At 45.1% G+C, this 27,051-nt stretch overlaps 1 protein-coding gene across 3 annotated transcripts in view; it reads left to right on the top strand.

Annotated features, from left to right (window-relative positions):
• Nucleotides 1-11,385, top strand: part of RPS6KA1 (ribosomal protein S6 kinase A1) — a 35,682-nt gene extending 24,297 nt beyond the window's left edge. For all 3 annotated transcript variants that reach the window (XM_036914864.2, XM_036914865.2, XM_036914863.2), the window contains 7 exons: nt 197-286; nt 666-824; nt 8,152-8,313; nt 8,551-8,627; nt 8,899-9,016; nt 9,922-10,059; nt 10,421-11,385. In XM_036914864.2, the coding sequence (XP_036770759.1) occupies nt 197-286; nt 666-824; nt 8,152-8,313; nt 8,551-8,627; nt 8,899-9,016; nt 9,922-10,059; nt 10,421-10,543 (867 nt within the window). In that variant the 3' untranslated portion in view covers nt 10,544-11,385. The remainder of the gene's footprint in view (nt 1-196; nt 287-665; nt 825-8,151; nt 8,314-8,550; nt 8,628-8,898; nt 9,017-9,921; nt 10,060-10,420) is intronic.
• The last annotated feature ends 15,666 nt before the right edge of the window (nt 11,386-27,051 follow it).

Here is a 27,051-nt window from a genome sequence, read left to right on the forward strand (position 1 = left end):
GTCTTGGACTAGCCTGCAGGGCTGGGGGGAGGCCAGGGTGGCCTTGGCCCTTGGGCGGAGGAGGGTTTGTGCCTGAGACTCTGTGGATGGGTGGAAGGTGTGTGACTGAGAACCCCGGGCCCTGCAGCTTGGGCTCACGGCAGGGGGTGCCTCTGGGGACCACCCCGTGTCACTGCCATGCACACCCCCTCCTCAGGTCATTGATAAGAGCAAGCGGGATCCCTCAGAAGAGATTGAGATTCTTCTGCGCTATGGGCAGCACCCCAACATCATCACTCTGAAAGATGTGAGTGGGGAATCCTTGAGGTGAGGCTAGAGATGGGGCACTCTGGGATTTGTTTCAGGGCTGCCATTCCTTGGCGTTTGCTCCTCTTCTGCTCATGGGATGGGGGGATCCGTGGTGCCTCTAGTCTGGCCGTGCCGCAAGAGCCCTCGTCGGGCTTGGGCATTCTCTGAGAGCTCTCCCACCTGTTGGGACCAGTGCCAGCAGCCTCCTGCCCGGAGGACAGGTGCCCAGATAGGTGAAGGCCCTGCTAGGGCCACTGCAGCACAGAGCAGAACACATGCCCAAGGCTCGTGTCATTCTTTCCTGGCCTGGTGAGCTGAGGACCAAGGGGCCAGGCCTGGCGTTGAGGGGAGGGGCCTGATGGTGAAGTCTCCGGCAGGTGTATGATGATGGCAAACACGTGTACCTGGTGACAGAGCTGATGCATGGCGGGGAGCTGCTGGACAAGATCCTACGGCAAAAATTCTTCTCGGAACGGGAGGCCAGCTTTGTCCTGCACACCATCAGCAAAACTGTGGAATATCTGCACTCCCAGGGGGTAAGTCTGGGGAAGGGGAACCAAGTGGGGGTGGTGGGCTGCCAAGGGTCATGCCATCAGCAGAGTGCGTGAACCGTGGGCTGGCCCAGGCAGTGGCAATCTTCAACAGCCAGACAGAGGGGAGACTAGTGGATGGTTGTAAGAAGGGAGGGAGGCTGAGGCCAAATTGTGAAGAGGAACATTTATTCATTATCTACTATGTGTCAAGCACCATGCAAAGTTCCTTCCTTACATTATCTCAGTTGATTTTCACAACACCCCTATGAGGTAGGTGCTGTTAACTGCCCCACTTTACAGGTAGGAGACTGAGGCTCAGAGATGAGAGGTCACCTAGGGGAGAAGGGGCCAGCATGTCAACCGAGGGATTTGGGTGGGGTACTGCAGATGGGGAGTGGGTTTTTGAGTTAGGAAGCAACAGAGTTATTGTGGGGATTTGCAAGGCTTCAGGGAAGTGAATCTGGCCATGGGTTCATCTGCTGGGGCAGAGGAAGTGGATGCAGGGGGAAATGCTGCTGGAAATGCAGCAGGCACTACAGTAGAGGCATACGTCCAAAGAGGACTTGACCTTTATTATTGCACAAGGCAGAGGTAGAAAAGCTCCTTGTAGTGTATCAAAGCCGAAAATCGAGTTAGCATGAGTTTCTCTCTGGATGAGGGAGTTTTTTAGGGTGTATCCAGTCAGACGGTGTAGGGGTTAAGAATGCAGGCTCTGGAATCTGACTGGCTGTGTCTAAGTCCTATGTGTGAGGTTCAAGCCTGTCACCTCTCTGAGCTCTTCCTCATCTGCAAACTCATAGTAACAGAAGCTGCCACCTCACAGGTGGACATGGGATGGAGGTACCATGCTGGGAAAGCACTGTGGTCCAGGCAGGCCCATGGAAAATGCCATGTAAACAGGAGAAATCGGACCAGATCACTGCTATGCCTTTTGTTTTTTAAGTTAACTTTCATTATGACAATTTTCAAACATACATAAAACTACAACAATGGTATAATGAACCCCCAGATATCCATCATCCAGATGCAAGATTGTCAAGATTTTTATACCCGTTCCTTTCTTTCCCTCTCCTTCTCCCTCCCTCTCACCCTCTTTCTTTCTTCCTGTTCTAACCTCCCTCCCTCCTTCCTTCCTTCCTTCCTTGCTTGCTTGCTTTTCTGTTGTTGCTGAAGGATTTTTCCCAACTTTCGATTCAGGAAAAAGTTCAGACTTCTAGAGAAGTTAAGAGTAGTACAATGAAAACCATTTCCTTCTAGATGCACCGTATCTGGCAGTCTGCCACATTTGCTTTATCACTCTCTCGCTCTGCCTCTTTTTGTCTCTATTTCTCTCTCTATGTGAATATATGTATTTTAATTTGAAATGAAACTGCAGACATGCCATTTCACTGACCCAGAAATACTGATAAAGTATATCAAAGCATATGTTAGGCCTCACATCTCTTAGTTGTATAACTCTTAGAAAGGCAAGCATTTTCTCTCATAACAACTAAGAAAATTAACAGTGATTTGTTTTCACGTAGTACCCAGTTAACAGACACATTTCTTCTATTGTCCTTTCAAAAATATCTTTTTGCAGTTGGTTTACTGGAATCACAGTCTCTGCAAAGTCCACACCTTTCATTCACGTGTTATTTCCCTTTAGTCTCCTTTCTAAACCCGAGGTGAAATTTTCATACAGAAGATCTTAAGTGGATAATTCAATGAGCTTTATTAAATGTGTACATTCACGTAACCTTCATGGTAAAGCCTTTCTTTTTTATGCCACTGACTTGTTGGAGAGATCAGTTCTGTGGAATGTCCTACATTCTGAATGTGTCTGTTTGCTTCCTTGTGGCATATTTTAATTGTCTCTCTATTACCTATCTTTCTGTAAATTTCAAGGTGCTCTAAAGTCTTAATTAGATTCAGCTGCAACTTCTTTTTGGCGCGAAGGCATTAAAGAACACATCATGGGAGCTGCAGTGCCTTTCATAGGCACCCCGACCACGAGCAGTGTTAGTTACATCAGCCCACCCCCACCCATCAGTCACTCATCGCCAGGTGGTAATGGTCTAGGGGTGGGTGAATGGTGGCAGGTGGGAGGTGGTCCTGATGGTGTATCACAAAGATCCTCATCAAACTTTCATGTAATGGTATCCTTTCAGGATTTTTGCCTGAATCAGTTATGTCTCTCGGATTTGCAAAACTGGCAGTGTCTGATTCTTACTTATTAGGGGGGATTCTTCTGCAAAAAAAGAACTTTACCTCATAACCAGAGCTTCAGTTTGGTTACCACATGTACTGTTAATGGTCATGTTTGACGTGGTTTTGGTTTTTGAAATGGCCAGTGTAAACAGGCGAATATTTAAATGTGTCAGGTAAACGGTTAATGTTTCCTTTTTCTGTTTTGTTCCTGAGTACCAGTTAAAGTTCCTCCAAGAAGGTTTAGAAGACAGTCAAAGCAGTGAGTTTCAAGTGGGTTTCCTAAAGCTCAAGCAAGGAAGGACTTTCTAGAGTGGAAGCTGCCTCTAAGAGCAGAGCCCTCTTCACCACACATATACAAGCTCTAAGCAAAGACAATTTGGTGGGGAGGCCACAGGGGCTGCAGTTGTTGGGGAAGAAAATTATTTCTTTCCCAAAGCCAGGAGCTGTGGGTCTCCAAAGTTTCTGGTCTTTTTCAAATACCAGTGGCAGATGATGAGGAAATGGGAAACTCTTGTTGAGGTGTCTGGAGGCAGATTCTCTGGGCTGACTATGCATTGGCAGTGTCGCTGGTCTAGAAGCTGGAGTCTCATAAGAGCCGAGGAATGGGAACGCGGTGACCAGGAGCAGGGTCTGCTGGGACCTCCTATTTGTTTTAAAGTAATCTTTTTATTGAAGTATTTCATAAACACAAATCATATACAAGTCAATAAATTCTCAAAAAGTGAATACACTCCCTTGACCAGCGCCCAGATCAGAAAATGAAGCATTTCCACTTCTCCAAATCCTCTCGTGCCCCTTCTGGTCTCTAACCCCTCCCCAGGGATAACTATTCTAAACTAACTTCTAATAGATTAGTTTTGCCCACCTTTGAATTTTGTATGAACATACTCTTTTATATCTGGCTTCTGCCACTCAACATTCTCTAAGATTCATCCCCGTTGTTGGGGGGCTGCAGCCTGCTCATGCTCGTTGCCGGGTGACCTCTGCTGTATGAACAGCCCACGATTGAACTGTCCACTAAACGGTTAATGGGCATTGGGTTATTCCCAGTTTTTGACCATAGCAAATAATGCTGCAGGGACATTCTAGTTCTTGTCTTTTGATGAACATATGTACATCTGAACATTGGGTTTATACCCCTAGCGGTGGAATTGCTGGGTTGGAGTGTTTTGCATGTTTCATCCTTAGTAGATCTTATCAGCTTCCTAAACTTGTGTAACCAATTTACACTCCCAGCAAAAGTGTGTGAGTCCTGGCACTCACCAACACTTGGTATTTTGCATCTTTTTCATCCAAAGCCATTCTGGTAGACAGGGAGTGATGTCTTGTAGTGGTTTGGATTTGTATTTCCCTGATGACTGATGAAGTTGAACATCTCTCCATGTGTCTCTTGCCATTTGGACAGCCTCTTTTATGAAATGCCTGTTCTAGTCTTTTGTCCATTTTTAAGAGTTGGATTGTCTGCCTTTTTCCTCTTATTTTGCAAGAGTTCTCTGTTTAATATGTGGAAGCTTTGAAGTCCCAGCTCCCTCCTGTTGTTTTGTAAGGCCGCCAGCATGCTGGCAAGCCTGTCTGAGAACTCAATGCAGACTCACGCTTGGCTTTTCTGTTTAACCAGATGATTTACATAGAACTTTACTTCTTTCTTTCTTTTTTTTTTTTGCTAGTCATAGGCGCCGAAATGCACATCCTCCGATGATGCTCGTGATGACACAGGTGCTGCTCTGCTGCTGGCAGGAGGCACTATGTGCCACTTTGCACAGGCTAGACAGAGTTCTAGGCACCTTACATATCAACTCATTCAGTTGTTCCAACAAACCTATGAAAAAAGGATTATCATTATGCCCATTTTATAAGCAAGGGAACTGAAGCTCTGGGAGCTTAAGTGAAAACCTCATAGCTAATCTGGCTCCAGTTGGTTGGTGCTCCTAATGTGTGTGACATCAGATGTGCTTTGGACAACATCTGTGCTTCTTGTCCTTCTTGTCCGCTAAGCTTTAAGTGCTTTTTAACAAGCATGTGCTGTATGTTAACATCCGGCACAATGGTGGGGTTACTGTGAGAGCAGTTGCCATTTCCCAAGCTTTGTGCTAAGTAGTCCTGGTATATAACTCACCCCCTTCTTCCTGCATCCCTGGGGGCTGAGCACTATTATCAGATGAGATAATCACCCACTTTACAGGTGAGAAAACTGAGGACTAGGGACATTATGTGAATATCCAAGATCACACAGCTACTGCTGGTAAAGCCAGGATTCATACCTTGGCCTGACTGAAATCACAACTCTGCCAGAAGCCACGGCTTGTTGACTCAGCTGCATTTGACCTAAACACATATTTTGTTTGACTTACAAAATATGGGTTTTTAAAATTTTGTTTTGAGTTTGGTTTGTTTGGGTAATTTGGCTGCTTTTGAAACTTGGGCCTGAGGTGCTGCGTGGTGACTATCAGCTAGAGTAAGTAGCATCTGTCCCTTTAGACTGGTTGGCAGGGCTCCCACTCAGCCTGCCTTCCCTCATCACTTACCCAGCCTGTTGTACTTTTCAGTGCAGTGAGATGTGAGAATAGCTCCCCTCTCCCAACATATACAGCTTGGGGACCGGTATCAGAATCACCTGTGGGGCCACCTGCCGTGGTGAGCACAGTTACCTGTAGGAGTTTGATTTCTCCAAGTTGTGTTAGGGCAGGATAAAGATCGAAACTTCCATATCCCTATTTTCCAAAAGTGTCTTCTGGGCCACATGAAATTGGAAAGACTGTGGAGTTAAGGATAGAACTGGGTTCTGGTGTCACCTGTGCTTCTTACTCACCTGAGCAAGTCCATTCTCTCAGCGCCAGGATTTCCCTCTCTGTGAAATTGAGCTGGCACTCCCTGCCCTGCCCTCCTACTGGTGTAATGGGCAGCCCCTGTGAGACCATGGCCAGGAAAGTACTATGTGAACCAGGAGGTTCGCTAGTGTAGGCTAGCTGGTGTCCTTAACCCGGCTAAGCATCGCTGATCTCTGGGAAGCTTGGTGGGCCCTCTGCAGGGAAAAGAGAAGAGTCTCCATTCTTTAGGGCCTGGGCCGGTCCTCTGGGCCGTATGATTGTACGAGGAAGGAGGGAGCCAAGGGACTGGGCAGGCCCTGCTCAGGAAGAGGCTTCCCCAGAGCCAGATAAAATTCTCAGCATGTTGCAGGGACTACCCTCCTCTCCTCATCCGCCTGGCACTCTTCCTTCTGTGGAGGTGGACCAACCTGGGCCATGTCTACCCTTCAACCTGCCCTACCCATGGGCACCTACTGGAGGGCTTGAAGCTTAACTGGGACTGTGAAAGAACCATGTCATAAAGCCAACTGATCTGTGAGACTCCTTGATCTAACCTGCAGGGTCGCTACATGTTTCAGAGGTGTGATTTGTTCATTCATTTACAATGGACACAAAGTTCACTTAGCACGTACTCTGTGCTAGGCCCTGTGCTGGGTGCTGGAGATGAGCAGGTGTTCTGCAGACAGATATGGTTTTTTATGTAACTCCGTTTGGCTTGAAGGAGCCCCCATTGGCCTGCACTCTGGACACTTGAGGTGATGCAGTGGACAGTGAGGCTGGAACAGATAGCTGAGCCTCCCTCACCGGGATGGGGACTTCGGGCTTTATGTTACAGGTAGTAGGGAACCATTGAAGGATTCGACAATACCCAGGAAGGTACTATGAGCTCATGGGAGGAGCTTGAGGGTGAGAACAAGTGTAGTCTGGAATGTACTGGGTTTGAGGGTCTGTGGATCATTTAGATCATTCAGGCTGTCATCTGGTAAGCAGCTAATGAGCCTGGACTCTGGAAGGTTCTGGGCTAGGGTTAGAGATCTGAGTGGCACTGATAAGTAGGTGCTAGCAGAGTGAGTGTGAGTAGAGAGCCATACAGAGGGAGGGGAAGGATGACGAGTGGAAGGCGTCAGCCTCCTCAGATTCCAGACGAGCAGATGGGGGTCGGAGGAAATCCATTGCATAGGGCCTCAGTAGTATCATTCAGCCATTCATTCGGCAGATCTTACTTGAGTACCTACAGCGTGCTAGGAACTACTATATGCTGGGATGCAGCAGTGAGAAAAACACTCATGGAGCATACATTCCAGTGGGCAGATTCAGAAGGCAATTAAGTAAGTATGTCAAATTATGATAAATGCTATGGATAAAAATAAAGCAGGGTAAGGAGACAAGTACAAGCAGGGTAAGAAGCACTGCTCGGTGATTACTATTAGTATAGGATGGCCCAGGGAAGGTCTCACTAATAAGGTGACATTTAGTTGAGAGCTGAAAGAAATAAGAGAATGAGCCAGGCAGATGCCTGGGGGAAGAGTGTTCCAGAAAGAGGGAACAGCAAGTGCAAAGGCCCTGAGGCAGGCATGTGCTTGGCATGTTGAAGGAAGAGCAAAGAAACTGGAGTGGCTGAATCTAGTTGAGCAAGGAGGAGATTGCGGAGGACCTGAGCGCAGGGTCCATGGGTGGGGGCAGGAGACCTGGTGGGGTTACTAGATCAGTAACGACTTTTCCTCTTAAGAAAGGAAGGATTTGGGGGTTTCAATCTGGGAAGACATGATATGACTTACATTTAACAGGATGGCTCTGGCTGTCCTGTTTAGAACAGATTGTAGGAGGCAAGGACAGAGCAGGAAGACAGGATAGGGGGTTGCTGTAATCCGGGGGCGGGGATGAAAGATGAACGTGGCTGGGATCAGAACGTTGCCAGTAGAGGGATGAGAAGTGGTTGGATATATTTTATTTGTATTTTAATAGTAGAGCCAGCAAAGTCTGATGGATTGATTGAGGAATATGAGGAAAAAAAGAGGAATTGAGAATGAGTCTTAAGGTTTTGATGCAAGCAATGCGAAGGATGGAGTTGCCATTAAGTAAGAGTGTGTACAAGCAGATTTGAGGGGAGAAGTGATGTTAGAGCTGCCTCGTAGACATTGACACAGAGATGGCAAGTTGTAGTACTAAGTATGAGCAGCACCAAAGGTCCCGTTGCATCCCCCTTCCTTCCATTCAGATTCTGGGTCTCTCCCTCTCTTGGGGCCTGCCTTCCTAACTCTCCCATTGCTGGCAGTTGACCTGGGCCACTAGCAGCCCACCTGTATTGATAACTGACCCCAGCCCTGTGCCCCCAGGTTGTGCATAGGGACCTCAAGCCCAGCAACATCCTGTATGTGGACGAGTCTGGGAACCCTGAGTGTCTGCGCATCTGTGACTTTGGCTTCGCCAAGCAGCTGCGAGCTGAGAATGGGCTCCTCATGACACCTTGCTACACTGCCAACTTCGTGGCACCTGAGGTGAGAGGCCAGCCTGCTCAGCTGCTAGAGTGAGGGGCCTGGCATAGGAGGCTTTGTGCCCCTTCCGGAGTCCCCATGCTGTCTAGGACCCTAGTCTGTGTGGCCTTGGCCCAGCTACCAGGGAGGATCCAGCCCGTGGCTGGGACCCTTGTCCCATGTTTTGAGGACTGGCAGGCAAGCATATGGGGCTACTTGCTGCCAATCCTCACACTGACCACTCCCCCACCTTCCTGCCAGGTGCTGAAGCGCCAGGGCTACGATGAAGGCTGCGACATCTGGAGCCTGGGTGTCCTGCTGTACACCATGCTGGCAGGGTGAGTGTCCGGGGGGCCTGGGCCGCCTCCCAGCCTTCCCCCCTCCCCCAGGCCCTGCTGTACAGGTGCTTGTCTGCTGGGAGACTCAGCTGTGCCCTAGGAAGGTCTGAGGATGTGGTGTGGCCCTGCCTCTTGGAGCTCTACTTTGAGGAGGGAGGTGCCGCCCTTGGTAGCACCCAGTCTAAAGGGGGAGACACAGCCCCCCCAACCCACTGCTAGCCCCAGAATGGAGGTCAGAGGCTGTACCCAGACTGGATGGATTTTTCTCCAGATATACTCCATTTGCCAATGGACCCAGTGACACACCAGAGGAAATCCTGACCCGGATCGGTAGTGGGAAGTTCACCCTCAGTGGGGGCAATTGGAACACAGTTTCAGACACAGCTAAGGTGAGTCTGTGAAGCCTGAACCCAGCGTATGTGAGGCTCAGGAGGCAGGGTCCCACTCCAAGGCTTTTTAGCAGTTCATGAATAGGTGACCTGCAGCCTCATTTCTCTTAAGCGAAATGTCCCACAAATCCCTGTTGCCATCTTTCTCCAAGCAGAAGATTCCCTGGCGACTACCCGCTCCCCCCACCTTGTTTGGACAACTCGGTGATCATTCAGTAGCCCTGCCATTGTGCTGGACCCTGTGGGGAGCAGGGGCTGCATCATCACAGCCTCTGCCTTATGGGAACTTGGTATGGAGAGACATACAGGCTTGTACCCAAATAACAGACATTCCAGCAGCAAAGAAAGGCAGTTCCTCCTGGCAGGGTTATGGGCAAGCTACTGAGCACTGTGGGCAGAGAGGCCTTCTCAAGGGAGGGAACATTTGAGCTTTCAATATCCAACGGTTTCCAGTTATGGCACCCTCTGTGCCAGACACTCGGGTGCACCCTTAATGAATAGCACCACCTCACATTAGCCAGATGAGGCAGGTATTGTTGTTATCCCTGTTTCTCAAAGGGGAAACTGAGGCTCAGAGTTGAAATGACTTGCTCAGGATACTCATTCGATGAGCAGAAGAGTCAAGTTTTGAACCTGATCTGCTGGACCCCAACCTTAGGTTCTTTCCACTTTCTTACATGGCTTCTAGAAGGTGAAAAAGAAAGGAAAGGACTTTCCAGGAAGAAGTCCCGAAGAAGGGGATGTGCTCAGGGAGGCCCTGGGCTGGCATGGAGGGTGGATGGCAAGGGCTACCGCAAGGATTCAGGCGGGAAATGATAGGAGATGGTTGCCGTGCTGATTCCCCATCAGCGGGACACAGCTCCCACTGCCCCCTCCCACCGACCCCATTGCCTGCTGTGTCTCAGGACCTGGTGTCTAAGATGCTACACGTGGACCCCCACCAGCGCCTCACAGCTAAGCAGGTCCTGCAGCACCCATGGATCACCCAGAAAGACAAGCTTCCCCAGAGTCAGCTGTCCCACCAGGACCTGCAGCTTGTGAAGGTATGGATGTCCCGGGCATCTGGGGACTCAGGCCAAGGTTCCATGGCAAGGACTTGGGGTAGCAGAGCCAGGAGAAGTCAGGTCTATCTGTCCTCAGGGAGTCCTAGTCTAACATGCAGAGGGGTCAACAGTGTACTCACTGGCCACCAGTCCTCTGGGGGACACAGCCCCAGAAGCTTCTGAAGCCTTTGGTCTGATGGAGGTGGCAGGGCTATATGACCATAAAGCACCACCAAGACTGGGTTCCGGAGGCTGGGTGGGCTGTGGAGCACTGGAAGGGGCTGGCTGGCCCTAGAGCATGTGCTCTCCTCCCACGGGTGTCTTCCACCACCGTGGGCTGACCTCCCACTCTCTCTCCTAGGGAGCCATGGCAGCTACGTACTCTGCGCTCAACAGCTCCAAGCCCACCCCTCAGCTGAAGCCCATCGAGTCATCTATTCTGGCCCAGCGGCGGGTGAGGAAGCTTCCGTCCACCACCCTGTGAGGGGCCAGGGTGTCCAGGCCGCAGGCCGGCGCTAGCTCAATGGAGGCAGCCTACTTCCCAGAGGGAACAGACCTGAGGCCCAGGCCCAGAGGGAGTGGAGGCCCCAGGGACCCAGAAGAATCCAGCCCAGATCACCCCAATTGAGGGTGTGAGAAGTGCCTTCTCCTTCCGTAGGACGGACTCTTCTCAGCTCAGACTCTGCTGGTTGAAATCGATTCCTGTACAAACTCTTATATTTTTTTAAGGAAAAAATGGCATCAACTACCATGGATTTTTACAAGATCCATTTGCCTTTTTGGGAGCAGAAATAGCCAGTGCAGTCCCAGGAGGGGCACTGAGTCACATTAGGGCTTTCTGTGGCTGAGACTCCTTATTGCAGCTTTGGGGTCGTGCCCTGGGCACCCCCACAGTTGGCCATCTGTAGCCATCTGCACACACCTCCAAGGCAGTCTAGCATCACCTTCCAGAGCCCCTGGCTGTTCGGCAGAACTTGCTCTAGCCCCAATCAGTTCCTTTTCCGTTCTGTTCTGCTCGGGGTCTGGAACCTCTTCCTACTGGAAGAGAGGGCCCAGGTCCTGCGGCTCCCAGCTCCAGGCAATCCCAGCTCCCAAAATCCACGTCGACCCGCCAGTGGGTCCCTTGCCGTGAGGTTGGGCAGCCCCAGGAGGAGGGTCTGGAAAGCACTTTTGTCTGACTTCTGTGGAGTCTGCCACAGGACAGAGCTCACAGGAGGACTGTGGGGTGGCCAAGAGGGACAGGGGCTTTTCTTCATTTCTTCCTCAGCTGGTAACTCAGGGTTCATTTGTCCATGGCCTTTCTAATAAACTTGCAGTTGAGTTGAAGCATGCTCACCTCCGCTTTTCATCCCTGAATTTGCCCTCTCTCTGCTGTCAGGTGTCAAGGACTTTGGCAGCAGCAAGAAATGGACCAGGGCCAAATAGCCCAGCTGCTTGGAGCTCAGGGCATTTGGGGAGCATGTGGGAGTGCCACTGACCCTGCCCACACCTTCCTGCCAGGGATTCCTTTATGGTGTTGATAACAGTAATGATATTATTAGCCACCAGTGACCAAGTGCTGGGCACTGTGCCTGGTCCTTACATATATATCTCATTTAATCTTAAAAACTGTGAGGCAGATGCTATTCTATTGTTTCATTTTAGATGGGAAAACTTAGACTCAGAGAGGGGAATAATTCTGTTTGCACCTCTTCCGGCCCTGCACCAGACGCTGGTGAACCGAGTAGCAAACAAGGTCATTGTTTCCATGGGTCTTACCACCTAGTAGGGTAAACAAGACAATTAACAAACCAAGGTCAGCTACTGATAAGACATACACAGACTTAAACTGGGGTGAGAGAAGGGGGTGATCAGGGAAGGCCTTTCTGAGGTGACCCAGAAGCTGAGATCTGAATGATGAGAAGGGGCCAGCCAAGCCCTGGAGACAGAGGGCAGAGTCAGGACAAAGGACACAAGGAGGAAACAGGCTGGGCATGCTCAGGGACCAGAGAGAAGCCAATGTGGCTGTGACATCAGGGCCAGGGGTTTGCACAAGGCGAGGCTGGAAAGGAGGTCAGGGGCCAGTCATGCTGGGCTTTGTAGGCCAAGGTAAGGAGTCAGAGTTTAATTCTAAGTGAGGTGAAAGCTCCTAAGAGAATTCAATTTAGCAGGAGTGTTGGACATGATTTGACTGACATTTTTAAAAGATCACTCTGACTAAAGTGTAGAGAATTGGTGGTGGTACGGGGACAGGCAGGAAGCAGGGTGACTGGGTGTACTGCAGTAGCTCAGACAAGAAATGAGGTGGTCTAGACTTGGGGGGTGGGAGGGAATGGACAGGTCAGGATATGCTTTGGTGGTAAAGCCGACAGCACTTGATGGCAGTTTGTATATAGAGGCAAAGAAAAAAGGGAGATTCATGGGTATCTTCTGGATTTTCGACTTGAGCAATTAAGGAAGGAAGGAAAAGTTGGGAAGGAGCAGGTTTGAGAACTCTGTGGGAGATGCTAAATTTTAATATCCAAATAGAGATGTCAACCAAGAGTTGTGGTTAGAAGGTGGAGTTTCCAGAGAGAGGTCTGGATTAGGAGTAAAAATTGGGGAGTTATTAGCTTAGAAAAAGTCTGTAGGGCCAAGAGGCTGGGCTTTTCAAAGTGTGGTCCTCTGAGAATTTGTTAGAAATGCAGAATCTCAGGCTAATCCCCAGACCTGCTTAGTCAGAGTCTACTATTAACAAGATCTGCATGTGATCTGTGCATTTCAAAGTTTGAGAAGTGCTGTTCTAGGGACTGGGAGCAGAGAAGAAAAGGGCCTGTGATAGAGCCCTGGAGCACACTAGCATTTAAAGATGGCATAGTGGGTGGGGAGAGCCAGCAAAGGAGACTGCGCCAGAGCAGCCAGTGAGTGGGACGTGCCAGTCCGGCAAGATTCATAGCCGTATGAACCGGGGCCTTTGCTCTTGTTATTTCTCAGCCTTCCCACTTTAAAGATAAGAAAGCCATGGCCTTAGAGGTGAATAAGGCCTCGTAGGATGGAGGGAGATTCTGACGCTAGCAGCTCAGCTTTAGCGCTGGCCTAGGCATGCAGGTTCTGAGCTAGCCGCCTCACCACAGGAGCAGGGAGGGCTGTGTCAGAGCCCCAGGCGCTGAGGAGCCCTCCTGAACACCCACCGATACACACAGTGCTGAGCCCCTGGCCTGGGTGTTCCACTTACCTGAGACTTGGTTTCCCCATCTGTGCAATGAAACCAACATTTCTTGTCCTGCTTGCCACCAAAGGTCATACTGGACCCCTTCACCCCAGTTGGAATCCAGAGTGTCATTCCTGACTTCATTCCCCTCTTCCCCCCGTCCGATCAGCATCCTGGCCCCATCAATTCTGTCTCCTAAATATTTTGGGGATCCATCCCTCTTCTTCATCCTCCCTGCCTTCATATTTTTGTTCTTTGCCACAGCCTAGTAATTCCCTCCAGTCTTTTTGTGTCCCCAACATTCTCCAGTTCAAATCACACACATGACCCCGCATCTGCCCTGTAAGGGCTCCTCACTGTCCACAGGCAGAGCCCAGGCGTCCATCCTAGCCGGACACTCAAGTGTCCTGTGTCATCTGGCCCCTGCTGAGCCCCAGCATCAGCTCTCAGAACTTGTCCCCAAATCGCTCACAAAACCTGAATTTGCCATGCTCCTGTCTTCCTGGATTCTTCTGCTATGTGTCCTAGCTAAATGTTTAGGAAGGTAGAAAGTACAGTTTATACAGTTAAGCTTGTTTTAATTTTCACAAGGTGAGGTCAGACCCCTAAGAACTCAATGGACTCCAGAAACACAGTTCCCAGCTGCCAGCATCTCAGCCAGGAGCATCCCTTTCTGAGTGCTGACTCCCTGGGAAAAACCAACTAATAGAAATAACCCAGTTTGGTGAAACAAATTGTCAATCTACACATCCCTAAATTCCAGACTCACTCTTTGTTGCTCAAATAGCACTCTCTGAGCTCACACCCTATGGGATGCCCTTCCCATGAATTATTAAACAATTATTATGTTGAGGTGCTGGATACCAAGTGTTTTCCATGCTTTATTTCATTTGGTCCTCATGTGAAGGAGATACAATTAATTCCATTTCATACATGAAAAATATTAAGGCTTGGAGGTCAAGTGATTTGCCCAAGGGCACAGCTAATGGCAGAGCAGTACTCAAATCGAAGTCTGTGTGATTCTGAAACTCACTCTTAACCAGCGTGTTGTCCCACCCACCTGTCTGCTTCTGAGAATGCCCAAGGTCTACTTAACTTGTTCCACAGATCTTTCTGGTTGTCACTCTTTCCCTCAGCAAGTCATGTGGTCATGAAGGTTCCTGTAATACTGGATTCTCGTCCTAATGAGAGAATGTAGTTGTTAGAAAGTCACAGTTCCCAGATGGCAAACAGAAGAAGCCAGGAAATTTAGGGAGTTTTCTATGGACAGTCTCAGAAGGTAGTGAGTTCCCCATTTCCTGGGCTGCACATGCAGAGAACTAATGAGACTTGTCAAGATCTTAGAGATTTCTGGTCCTGGTCGGGACTGTTCAGATGATCTTACATGTCCGCTCTGAGTCAGAGACTCAGGTTCTCAGTTGTTGGCACAGGCATCAAAGTCCCAGAGGATTTCTTGCATTTTACCCACTTAAGTATTGTATTTTCCATGATTATTTCTGAGACAGGCACCCTCAAAAAAAGGCTTGTTTCCTACACGTTATCAAATATTTGGTATTTTGGTTAACACGTGGATTTAATTCTCACCCAACCCTGCAAAGAACCAGCCAATCTGCGATTTGGTCATTGATTTAAATGCTAAACCAGTAGACATAATTTTTTTTGAGTTCCTACTTTACACCAGGCACTATGTATGCATATATCATCCGCAGTATAGATATCTCCTGCTTTTCCAAAGTTCAAGTCACCCCACTTCAATTTTACAAAAAACCTACATTAGTACCTGTTTTCGATAACCAAAATAAATCCACAGGGTTTTCACTTTGCTTAAAAAAGAGAAAATAGCGTTCAGCACTTGTTTTACAGTGAGCCTAGAGGCAGGGTGCACCTTGGGCAGTGAGAGTGGCCCCGCAAGCTCCTTTCCTGGGAACTATATGCAACACGTCAGCATCAAGCCACCATACCTTTGAACTGCGTCTGTGAACATTTGTGCTTTGTCTTGATATTTTGGGCATCCATTAGCAAGATGTATCCTAAGGTATCAGAAAAGCCTAAGAGAGATTATTTTTTGGGTCTGGGAATACTAAAAAATTTTTCCATATAAATTAATGGTAATTGCTTCTTCACTTTGAAGCCTTTTCGGTTTATGAAAGGTTTTATAGGAACACTCTACTTTCACATGTAGAGTACTGTACTCAAAGCACTCTTATGAGGTGGGTATTATAATTTCCATCTTATGACAAGTAAACTGAAACTAAGAGAGGAAATCTGCCCACAGTCCCCCGGCAGGGAGGTGGCTGAGTCAGGTTTTGAACCCAGGTTTGTCTGGCCCCAAAGCCATCATATACCACCCTGATGCATGGGCTAAACTTCATCCCACAGTGACTCATAAAATTTCACAGTCAGAGGGGCTCTAAAGGGCTAGACCCAATCTCTGCCCACTACAAGAATCTCCCATAGATGGTCCGGTTTCAGCTCAAATACTGCCAGTGACGGAGGCACCACCACATCCCAAGGCAGTCCCCTCACGGTTGGAAAGTTCCTCCACTTTGAACTGAGGTCTACTGAGTAGCTTCCGTTTCTTTGGGGGTTCCCACTAAGTCCAAGGGACTGGAGGGAGAAATGACTCCATGGTAGCAAGAGGGAAATCTAAGTGAGCACACCCGCCTTCATCCCCCAGTGAAGGCGGGCAAAAGGCCAGAGCCACGGCTGTGCTGCCAGGAAAGAACAACTCTGCAGGAGAACGAGAGGCTTCCGGGGCCATCTCCTGCCTCCCCAGGGTCACATACTGGGGTCCCACCTGTTCCCTCCTGTCTTCACTCCTGTCCAGCTCATCTGTGAAGGCAGCAGTGAGTAGGTAAAGGGAACAGTGCTGGGCATGGAGTCAACTGGACCTGCATTCACACCCCTGCCCCAACACTGACCTGCTGTGTGACTGTAGGCAAGTCATTTCACTGCTCTGAGGTTTCCTAAATTATCAAACAGGACTATTGTGAGCATTAAAGGAGGGGGCGTGTGAAGCATCTACAGAGCTACTCAGTTATAATCAAACAGCTACCAAGGCGTAGGAAGCAGTCTGAAGTTGTGGTTAAGGGCAGACTCTGGGGTTAGGCTGTCCTGGTTTTACTGTTTAACTTTTTTCTTCAAGTGTAAGCAGTCCTGGGTTAGAATCCAGTTTTTTTGACCACTTGTCTTGTCTCTGTGACCTTGGCAAGTTATTTAACCTCTCTGCCTCCATTTCCCCATCTTTAAAATGAGAATTAATATAAGTGTCTACTCTTTGCATCAGAAGCATATAGCATAGGACCTGAACACTTAGGAAGCGCTTAATACATGTTGGCTGCTACCCAGTCCCTCCTCCCATTTTAAGAAGAGGGAACCACATGCAAAGCCTGGAGAGAGATCAACTCATTCGAGCACCTTTGCTGTGGGCAAGGAGAAAAGGGAGCCCTCTCATAAGGACCTTCTCTCCCTTTTCTCCTCCTACCCCAGAGCCTCTGAGTTATAACTCATGTTTATGACTCAATCTGAAACTTCTTTTTATAAGTAATTTCCTCTGTTTCTCTTCCCTTCTTTTGCTCTACACCCACTCCCCAGGCTCTGGGCTGAATTGAGAAATCTAGGGGCAGTTGATACATGTTTGAGCTGATCATGAGGCCTGAACCTCGGATGCGCCTGGAGTCTCTCACCCACTGCAGACTCTTACCAGGGGGGATTTAGGCAGTCATCCCTGCTGGTCCTATGGAACTTTACTGTTGTCAGACCCTTTGCATTGGCTTCAGAGAACATCTGAAGGAGGCTAAATTCTCACCGGGAGGAATGAGTAGAGGGTTGGAATCAGAAGGCACGAGACTGAAGTCAAATCTGAACATTGACTAGCCATGACTCATGGCGTGATCTTGGATAAGTCACTTGGCCTCTCTAAGCCTCATTTTCCTCATCTGCAAACCATCCTCAGAGAGTTATAAGAGTAAGGGCTCTGGCAGAGATGAGGTGCAAAAAAAATGGTAGCTGAGTAGCAAGAATGCTTGATAGAAACTTCAGAGCTGAGTGAGACTCTCCAGAACCAGGGATCTTAACTCTGGGTCCATGGGCTTCCCAGGAATGTGGAAATTGTATGTAAAATGGTGTGTGTATATATACACACAGATTCTCAAAGGGGTCCATGATCCCCTAAACTGTTAAGAACCAGTGTCTCTGGGGGAGTAGATAACTAACTTTTACTGTACAGGTATGTAGAACAGCCTCCCTGTCCCACCACTGTGCAGTAGTTCATGTAGGCACGTATGATCCAGGCACCGAAGATACAAAGACCAATAATACTCCTTGCCCTTCTGGAGCACTGAGCTTCAGAGAGGTTATGTGACTTAGCCACGGTCACACACTTCTGAAGCCTATTGCTGGGATTGGAACCCCAAATCTGTGACTGCAAACTGGTCACTTTGTATCTCAGTAGGTCCTCCCAGGTATGTGGCTTGCCCGAATTCCCTCTGGTCGACCAAGACCAGAAGGATCTGCATTCCATAAGAAAAGCTCTGAGGTCACAATGAGAGCCAGATCTGAGCTGTGGGTACACCTCCTGGGGGTGCTGATGAACTGCCTGCAGGTGGCAGGTCATTAACTGTGGCTAGTCCTATTCTGAGCTGACTCAGGGAGGGGATTTCCCTTCCTAAACTCCACATAGGCTGACAGACCTTGAGGAATTCCACATGTATATCAACTATATTGAGGTTTAATTTAAATACAATGAAATGCATAAATATTAAGTGTAAAATTGGATAAGTTTTGACAAATGCATACACCTGTGAAACCCATGCCACTCAAACTACAGAATAATTTCATTACCCAGAGCATCCCCTCGTGTCTCTTCTCAATCTCTCCCAAGGTCAGAAGCAGCCACTATTCTAATTTTTGTCACCATAAATTAGTGTCACCTGTTCTAGGACCTGTATAAATAGAATCATACAGTGTGTACTCTTTTGTGTCTGACATTTTTTATTCAACATAATGTCTGTGAAGATTTATCCATGTTGTTGTTTGTATGTATCAGTAGTTCTTTCCCTTTTGTTGCTGAGCGGAATTCCATTGAGTGAATATGCCAGTTTGTTTAATCCGTTCATCTGTTGGTGGGCATTTGGGATTTTTTCCTCAGTTTTTCACTGATAAGAATATTCATTCAGGATCTTTGTGAAGACCTATGTTTTTATTTCTCTTGGGAAAACATATAGAAGCAGCATTGCTACATCACAGGGTAGGTATACATTTAACCATATAAAAAATTACTAAATTGTTTTCTGAAGTACATTTTACACTCTTGCCTAGCAATGTATGAAAGTTCCAGTTGCTTCACATACTTACCAATCTTTGGTATTATTAGTCTCTTTCACTTTAGTAATTTTCTAGTGGGTGGGAAGTGGTTTCCTTTGTGGTTTTAATTTGCATTTCTCTAATGACTAATGATTCTGAATATCTTTGCATATTTTAATTGGCTATTCCTATGTATTCTTTTGTCTGTTCAAACATTTGGCCCATTTTAAAGAATTCTTTATGTATTCTGGATACAAGATCTTTGTCAGATATATGTATTGTGAATATTTTCTTCTAATCCATGACTTGCCATTTCATTCCAAGAGCAGCAGTTTTTAATTTTCATGAAATACAATTTATTTCTCAAATTTTAATTTTATTTCATTTTTTTCCCAATCCAAAAGATTCTTTAAAAAATCTATTTAATGGTCACAAAATGTTTTTTTAAGAGAAATCCATAATTTTAATTAAAATTATACTAACAACCACTGAGCCGTTGGCACCAAGCAACTGTGCTAAAGCATCAGAGTGATTTAAGAGATGAGGAAACCTAGTACGTCTGAAACCAACAATAATATCATATATCTTATTTCTCTCTTATGTATGATGTCATCTCTGGGTTTTTCCTAGATGCCCTTTATCAGTCTGAGGAAGTTTCCTTTGCTTCTCAGTTTGCTGAGAATTTCTACCATGAATGGATGTTGGGTTTTGTCAGATACTTTTCCCGCACCTATTGAGATGATCATATGTTCTTTGTTGTTATTTTAGTCTGTTAATGTGATGAATTACACAAATTAATTTCAGATGTTAGACCAACATTGCATTCCTGAGATATACCACTGTTCCATCTGTCTATTTCTTCTTGAGTGAACTTTGGTAGTTTGTCTTTCAAGGAATTTTTCCATTTCATATAATTTGTTGGCATCTAATTTGCTGGCATAAAGTTGTTCATAATATTCCCTTACTATTCTTTTAATATTTGTTGTATCCATCCTAATGCCCTCTCTCTCATTCCAAGTATTAGTAATTTGTGACTTTTTTCTTTTTTCGTGATAAGTCTGGCGATGCTATAGAGCCACTTTTCTGTCTTCAGGATCTCAAAGGAGAATCTTAACTAATCCCCAGGAGTTTAAGGGACACTATGGCAAAAAGAAAATGATTTACTGATCTCCACCCCAAGAAACTAGAAAGCCTGAGTAGAGACAGGCAAGTGTTTTGATTGCCTAAAAAGCAACATGTTTCAGAAAAATGAAATTTATTTATTACACTGTACATTGCAGTGATGTTGGCATCTGCTCATTTTTCAGTCAACAAACATTTCCTGGGCACCCACCCAGCATCTAATTCTTTGGGGGAAAAATTATGACTTTGGTGTTTCTTAAAAGGCGATTACTGTTCTTTCCTCCCATTTGCCATGTGCTGAGCTTTACTAGGGGCTTTAAAGGCTTTAGTTCATTTAATTATTTTAAAAAATATAGCAAAGGAAATATTATTTCCATATACACATTAAAAAAAAGAAATTTCAGAGAATCTAAATCAACTAGTATATTAAAGAACTCAAACCCCTTAATCAATAGTTCATGTTTATTGAGTGCTTACCTGGTACCAACCACTGCACTAAATGCCCTGTAAGTATTATTGCCTTTACTTAATTATGGAGTGAAGGCTTTGATTACACTCATTTTACTTATGAGTGTGAGGTTGAATTATTTGTGAGGTTTAATTACCTATACCACATCATCCTGTTAGAAATTGGTCAAGCTGGTGTACCAGCACTGGACTTGGCATTTGAAGACCTGTGCTCAAATCTTGTTTCTACAATGTGATTTTGGGCAAGCCACCAAATAGCTCTGAGCTTCTGTTTCTTTCTTTAGCTTTTAGTTTTTAATGAGTGAAATCGGAACCATCATATCTCAGAGGATTGTTTTAAAGGCATAAAAAAGTTTTGTATACTTTGAATGCACTGTGCACATGTATTATTATTCAATCAAAAATCATTATTGATCACCAATTCTGTGCAAACCATGTACTGGGAAGTACTGGGAGGATGGATAAATGAATGATTTGTTGCTCTTTAGTGGTTTATAGAAAGGAGATGAAATATAAATATAAATAAGGACCGCAGGTACAAAGGAATCCCATTCTCACAACTAAACTGGGCTCTGGCATCAGACAGGATGGCTCCAAAACCCAGGAGCTCTGTGACTTTAGGTGAATTATCCAACCTTTCTGAACCTCAGTGTTTTTCTCTATTATCCTCCATATAATATACCTACTTTGAGGAGGTGTTTCAGAGGACTGAGTTCATTAAATAAAGTCCCCAGCACCATGTTTGTCACAAAGCAAATGTTCAATCAGTGGTAATTATTTTATTTATTAAGTGCTCTGGGCAAGACCCCTTCTGCTTGTGTCTCTTCTGCCTGTTTCCTCCTCTTCCTGAGAATGCAGCAAGACTACATTTACCGTGGTCCCTTTCAGTTAGGTGTGGTCATGTGACAGGGTTCTAGCCAATGGAAGTTCTAGCAGACATCATCTGTCCACGACCTTCTTCTTTGCACTCTTTCTCCTTCCTATGGCCACCTGGGAGTCCTGTAGTGAAAATGGCAGATCCATGAGATGAAACGAGCCTGGGTTATTGAATCACTGCCTAGAAGAAGACCACATGTCAGTAAGGGACACCTGTTTCGAACTTTATGTTAGCTAGAAATAAATATGTTTTGTGGGTTTGTATGTTCTAGCAGCAAGTACTATATGAGATCAGTGAAGGGTCCATTCTCATTTTTGGCAATCCGCAGACTCCAGGTTTCCCAGACCTGTCTTTGTGGCTGTGAGGAATATACACAGAGGGCTCTGGAAGAGTAGTACCCCTCACTTCAGACCGCTTCATGTCCTGCACACCCACTAAGTAGATAAGTTATCAAATTCTGGACGAACCAGTGACTGAACTCTGCATTCGGTTTGTTGGATATTACCTGGAACTAGGACTCCTGGAGATATATGGTCTCAACCTAAAAAATTAAGGCTCCAGAGAAAACATTCTGGGGTTGGCAGGCTTCCAGAGGAAAAAACTGAATGAGATGGTGGGGTGCATCCCAAACCATATTCCCACGAAGCCTACCTGCTCATCTGTAACCAAACTCTCTTGCTCACAAATCTCACCATGACTGCCTTTTCAGGTTTCCATCAGCAACCACCTCCTCCAGAAAGCCTTTCTAACCATTTGCACACAATTGCTTGCTTGTGTCTCTTTTTATTTTTCGTTGCTTGCAACACCCATTTGACTATTGCTTTTCCGTCTTTTTTCTTCCTCTTTGTTCTTTTCTTAACTCTATGAGCTACGTTTTTTTTTTCTCTGCACAAATATCTTAATGTACATTTATCCTTCAGTTTGGTATTTGGCAAACTATAGTTTCCAGGTTAAGTTTAGCCCATCATTTTTTTTATTGAAGTATTGTTGATATTATATATATATAATTTTATTGATGTAACGTCGATATACAATCTTATATTGGTTTCAAATATACAACACAGAGATTCAACAGTTACCCACATTATTAAATCCTCCCCCTCACTAGTGTGATTACTATCTGTGTGAGCTACTTTTCTTAACTCTTTGAGACAGAAAAACTAAGGGGTGAGGCAGGAGAAAAGATGTCCCTTGGAGAAATGATCAGAACATTGAAGCCGAGTTGTCCTAGTTCTATTATTTACCAGTTGTGTGACCTTGGGCAAGTTGCTTCCCTCTCTGTACTTCAGGTTTTCCATCTATAAAATGAGGGGTTAAGACCCAACCAATGGTTCTGTTTGTTTCAAAGTCACTGAAGCCCCCTTAGTAGTAATTTTTCCCTCATCAACCCTGTGTCTCCCATCAAACCCCTCCTGCTGATGGAAGAAGGGGAAGGGACTGAGGTTTGCAGTCGGTTAGCTCTAGATTGGCATCTCAACTCCACAGTTCATCAGCTGTGTGGCCTGAAGTAAACCACTTAAACTTTCTGGCCTGAGTGATCCGGCTTCTCTCTCCTCCTCCTCTTCCCCTACTTCTTACTCCTTTTGCTTTCTTCTTATCCTCTTTCCTCTTCCTTAATTTTGTGCAGTTTCACTATGATGGAATTCTTTTTTTAATATTGACCCCAGAACAGAATTACCTGGACATAGGCTACAGCCATATGAATTTGACTATGTACTGGCAAATTGCTCTCCAGATTGGCTGTACTAATCTACAATCCCACTAAAGTCCCTATATCCCCCCATTTTGGCCAACACTTAGCATTGCCTAGTTTTCTAATTTTTGCCAGTCTAATGTTTTAAACTGATACCTCCATGTTGTTTTTAAAATCGGCTTTGTTGAGATAAAACTGACATACAATAAATTGTATGGGGTACAATTTTGTGAGTTTTGATATTTGTATATACCTGTGATGCCATCTTACAAATAGATAATGGATCCATCACACCCAAAAGCTTCCTCCTGCCCCTTTGAATCTGAGTTTTTTCATCTGAAAATGCTTAGTTGTGAGGATGTATGGGGCAAGCTAAACTTGGAGTCTGGCACATAAGAAGGAGAAATAGAGCTGGGGAAAGAGAGCTAGCATTACTGCAGCCATACAGCAGGGTAATTAAATGTACAGGCCCTGGAGCCAGATTGCCTATGTAAAAACCCATCTCAGCTATTTGTTTCCTTAAGCAAGTTATTCAATGTCTCTATGAATCAACTTCTCCGTCTGTACAAGGGGAATAATAACATGGTACCTCCCTCAAAAGATTGCTAATGAGGATTAAAAGAATTAATTTGCATGAAAATATATTTTTCTCTGTCATAGGTAGTTGGACGATTTTAGCTAGACTTTTTGAAATTTTAAAAATATTCATTCACACCTTCTCTGACACATAAGGGTCTGAGACTCCAGCTTGGTAACCTCTGAACTAAATGTGGTCTCTCAGTGGTCTCTAAGAACTCTTGCAAATTTAGTCCTATAAGGTTATCATTTATTTTAGTGGTAATGGTAATTCTAGGAGCCACCACAAGAGGGAATAGGAATTTACTTTTGTAGACTGTGAGAACAATTCAACAATATTTTTTATGTACCCACTTGGAAATAACAATATTAATATCCGAGCAACCAGCTCCTTCTTAGTATATCACATTAAGGCTTATGTGAGTGACTCAGTGTTTTGTCCATCTGAGTCTCTGTGGTTGAGCATTATAATGTATATATGAACAAAAGGACTTTACAGTCTGTTGGGAATAACCTATTTAATAAGCAGCAACAGTTTTAGTAGCAATAATAATAATAGTAGTAATAGCCAAGACTTATTGAGTGCACACTTTATTGTGTACATAATTCTAATGAAACTAACTATTCTGTTTTTCATTAACCTATCCTATAAGGTAAGTATTCTTATTTCCCCCACTTCAAAGATAAGAAAATTGAGGCCCTGAGAGATTAGGAAACTTGCCAAAGGTCATGTAGTCATTAGAATGACTTGTGGTTAATTTAGGGAATCCTGTTGTAGGAGGACAAAAAAAGATACAGCCTATTTTGATGAAGGTTTTTTTTTTTTTTTTGTCTCTTGTTTTTGCCACTCAGTCTGACATTACTTAAAGTTATACAAACTGGGCAAATGAGTCAATCAGATATGTAGATAAACATCAAAAATAAGAGTTCCCACCAAATGGTTTTACCTTAGTCAGGCTAACATGCAGTCTTCACAGAGAAAAACATAGAATTCAGGCTAACATGCAGTCTTCACAGAGAAAAACAGAGTTAAAAGAGGCATCATAGACTTAATGGAAAGGATGAACCTTTGGAGTAAAATGACTAGGTCCAAACCTCTAACTCTTCCAACTGCTGTTGTGACCTCGGATAGATCAGCCAGCCTCTTTGAGCCTGTTTATTCAGGTGTAAAAATTTTAAATAGATATACCTTATTCATAGACAGTTTGTGAGCTGTAAATAAACTAACTTTTGTGAAAGCACCTAACAGGTTCTAGCTTATAGTGGAAACTAAGGACATGCTTAGTTGGAAGCCCAGGGAACCTCAAAAGCAGATCCTGAGACAAGGATTCCTGGGAAAGAGATTTGTTAAGGAAGAACTCCAAGAAGCCGGTAAGGGCATAGCGGCAGCTGGATGGGGACGGGGAAGAAGCCAAGCAAAAATGGGATTTCAGGCAGTCCCAGAGAGGGTAGTTTAATCCATTAGGGTACTCAGGAGCATAAATTCTACTGGCGACAAGAAAGCTGGGCTTTCAAACTCCCACCTCCAATGAGACATATGCTGGAGACGGGAAGAGGGAAGGATCCAGCCATACTGGTAGTCTGAGGACCGTCCTCCTCTGAAGAGCCTCAAATAGTAGTTATTGGAAGCAAAAGCAAACAGCAGCCAAGGGAGGGGTGGGAGGAACTAGTAAGAGATCTGAGAGGATCTGGGATGAGCAAGAACAGTACCTGCTACAGGCTTTGGGGTTTTTTCCTCCTTTTAGAAAAGCTGGGTGCTTGCTTTGCCACTTACCAGAATCAAACAGAACAATACTATGAAAGCCTCTGGAAGTTAAAATGTTAGATGAATTCTTTTAGTCAATAAGCATTTACTGATCTTCTATAAACCAAGCACAGTACTAGGTACTGGGATATATACCTTAATATGAAATTGACAAACTGTTGAGCTTTGAATCTGGTGAGGGAGTTAGATACGGTAACAGAATGTTACCCAGCTATGTGATAAGTGATATTATTAAAGTTTGGTGGGGGAGGGGAGCCAGTGGTAAAAATGGGGTGTGACCAGTTCTGTGGAGGCGCAGGGTGTCAGGGAAGGTTTCAAGAGGAGCTGATGCCTAAACTGAGTCCCAGAAGATGGGGAGGGTTTTGTCAGGCAGACAACCAGAAAGGGCATTCCAGGCAGAGGGAACAGCACAAGCAAAATCAGAGATGTGAAGTAGCCTGACATATCCGGAGCCTTTTAAAGTTCAGCACAGAGTGCTTCGATGCCAGGACTAGGAGCTTGAATTTAATCCCTTAAAGCTGTGGGAGCCATTGAATGATTCTGGGCTGGGGAATCGCTTGACCAGACTTAAATTTTAGAATGATTACTCCACTGCCATGGAGGAAGAAAGACCAGAGAGATCAGGTGGGAGACAATTAGAGTGACCACATCAAGAGCTCAAGGGAGGCACCCGCAGGACTTGGATGACTGAGCGGACAGCAGTGTCTTGTACCAAGATTATAAATGAGTATTTTGCCAAGAGTGAGGAGAAACACAAATTTTTATATCCTATTGATTGATCCCAAGTGAGAAACCAGGGGTACGGATAAGATTGAGGCAAACCTGTAGACAAATAGATTATTAATAATAAATCACATAGAATGTCATACTCTTCAAAGTAGTTTCACATCCATTATTGGGCTGATCCTCAAACAACCTCAAACAACCCTGAGGGAGGGAGGGAAGCGAGTGACAGATGAAAGGCTTGAGCCCCAGGGAGCTGAAGTGAGTTGCCCCTGGTCATGCAGGATTTGTTTCTTCGATTTTTAAAAAAATAAAATATGGATTTAGAATGCTGGCATATTTTAGGGGAAGTTTTTCCTCCATGACACAAGTTAACATATGCTTATTAAAGACAATTTGGAAAAGACGAAAAAGTAGGAAAAAATGTTTAGTTCCTCATGGCCTCACAAAGAACTATTGGTAATATAAATAGGTGTAGCTTTTCTTCCCCAAATATTTATTTTCTATGCTTAGGTTTTAATCAGCTCTTTAAATCTGTTTTATTTTCATGTTGCAATATAATATACACATGTCATCATGTAGTCACTATTTTCAATATAATTATTTTTTTAAACTTATTATTATTCCAAGTGGGTGGTTTTTACCATTTGCTAATTGATAGACATTTGGATTTCTTCTTTAAGTTTTTTTTTTTTACATAAAATGACCATTGTGGTGAACATCTTTGTATACATGGCCTTTTCTGAATTTTGGGTTTATCCATTAGAACAGGTTTCCAGTTGCAGAATGACTAGATCAAGGTCAAGAGCATTCTATGACTCTTGATACAATATTGTCAATTTTCTTCAGAAAGGATAATGCCTGCATTTCTTCTATTCTCCATTAGCTCTCTTGCTATTTAATCACTTTTTCTCCACCTCACAATAATAAAAGTAGAGAGCAATACCCTTAAAGTAACTACCAAAATCTATGACCAGCTGAGGGACATTTTACTTCCTCTCTCATTTCTCTGTTGTTATTTCTCTTTTGAACAGCAGATGGCAGGATAATCCCACAACAGGTGGTCATGACTTAATTGCAATGAGAAGAAAATGACTTCTTTCCCCACTTGTATTTCTTTCTGAAACAAACAGATGTAGGGCATCTGACGCCTTATCACAAGTAAGATATGTAAGAAGGTGGCTTTTCAGTAAAGACTATCAAGGTAGCCCACATAAATTCTGAGCCTTAGGCTACTACACTCCATGCAAAAAATAATTTATCAGAAAGAAGCAAATGGAGTTTGAAAGCCGATT

Source organism: Manis pentadactyla, chromosome 4 (assembly GCF_030020395.1).
Source record: "Manis pentadactyla isolate mManPen7 chromosome 4, mManPen7.hap1, whole genome shotgun sequence".
NCBI lineage: Eukaryota > Metazoa > Chordata > Mammalia > Pholidota > Manidae > Manis > Manis pentadactyla.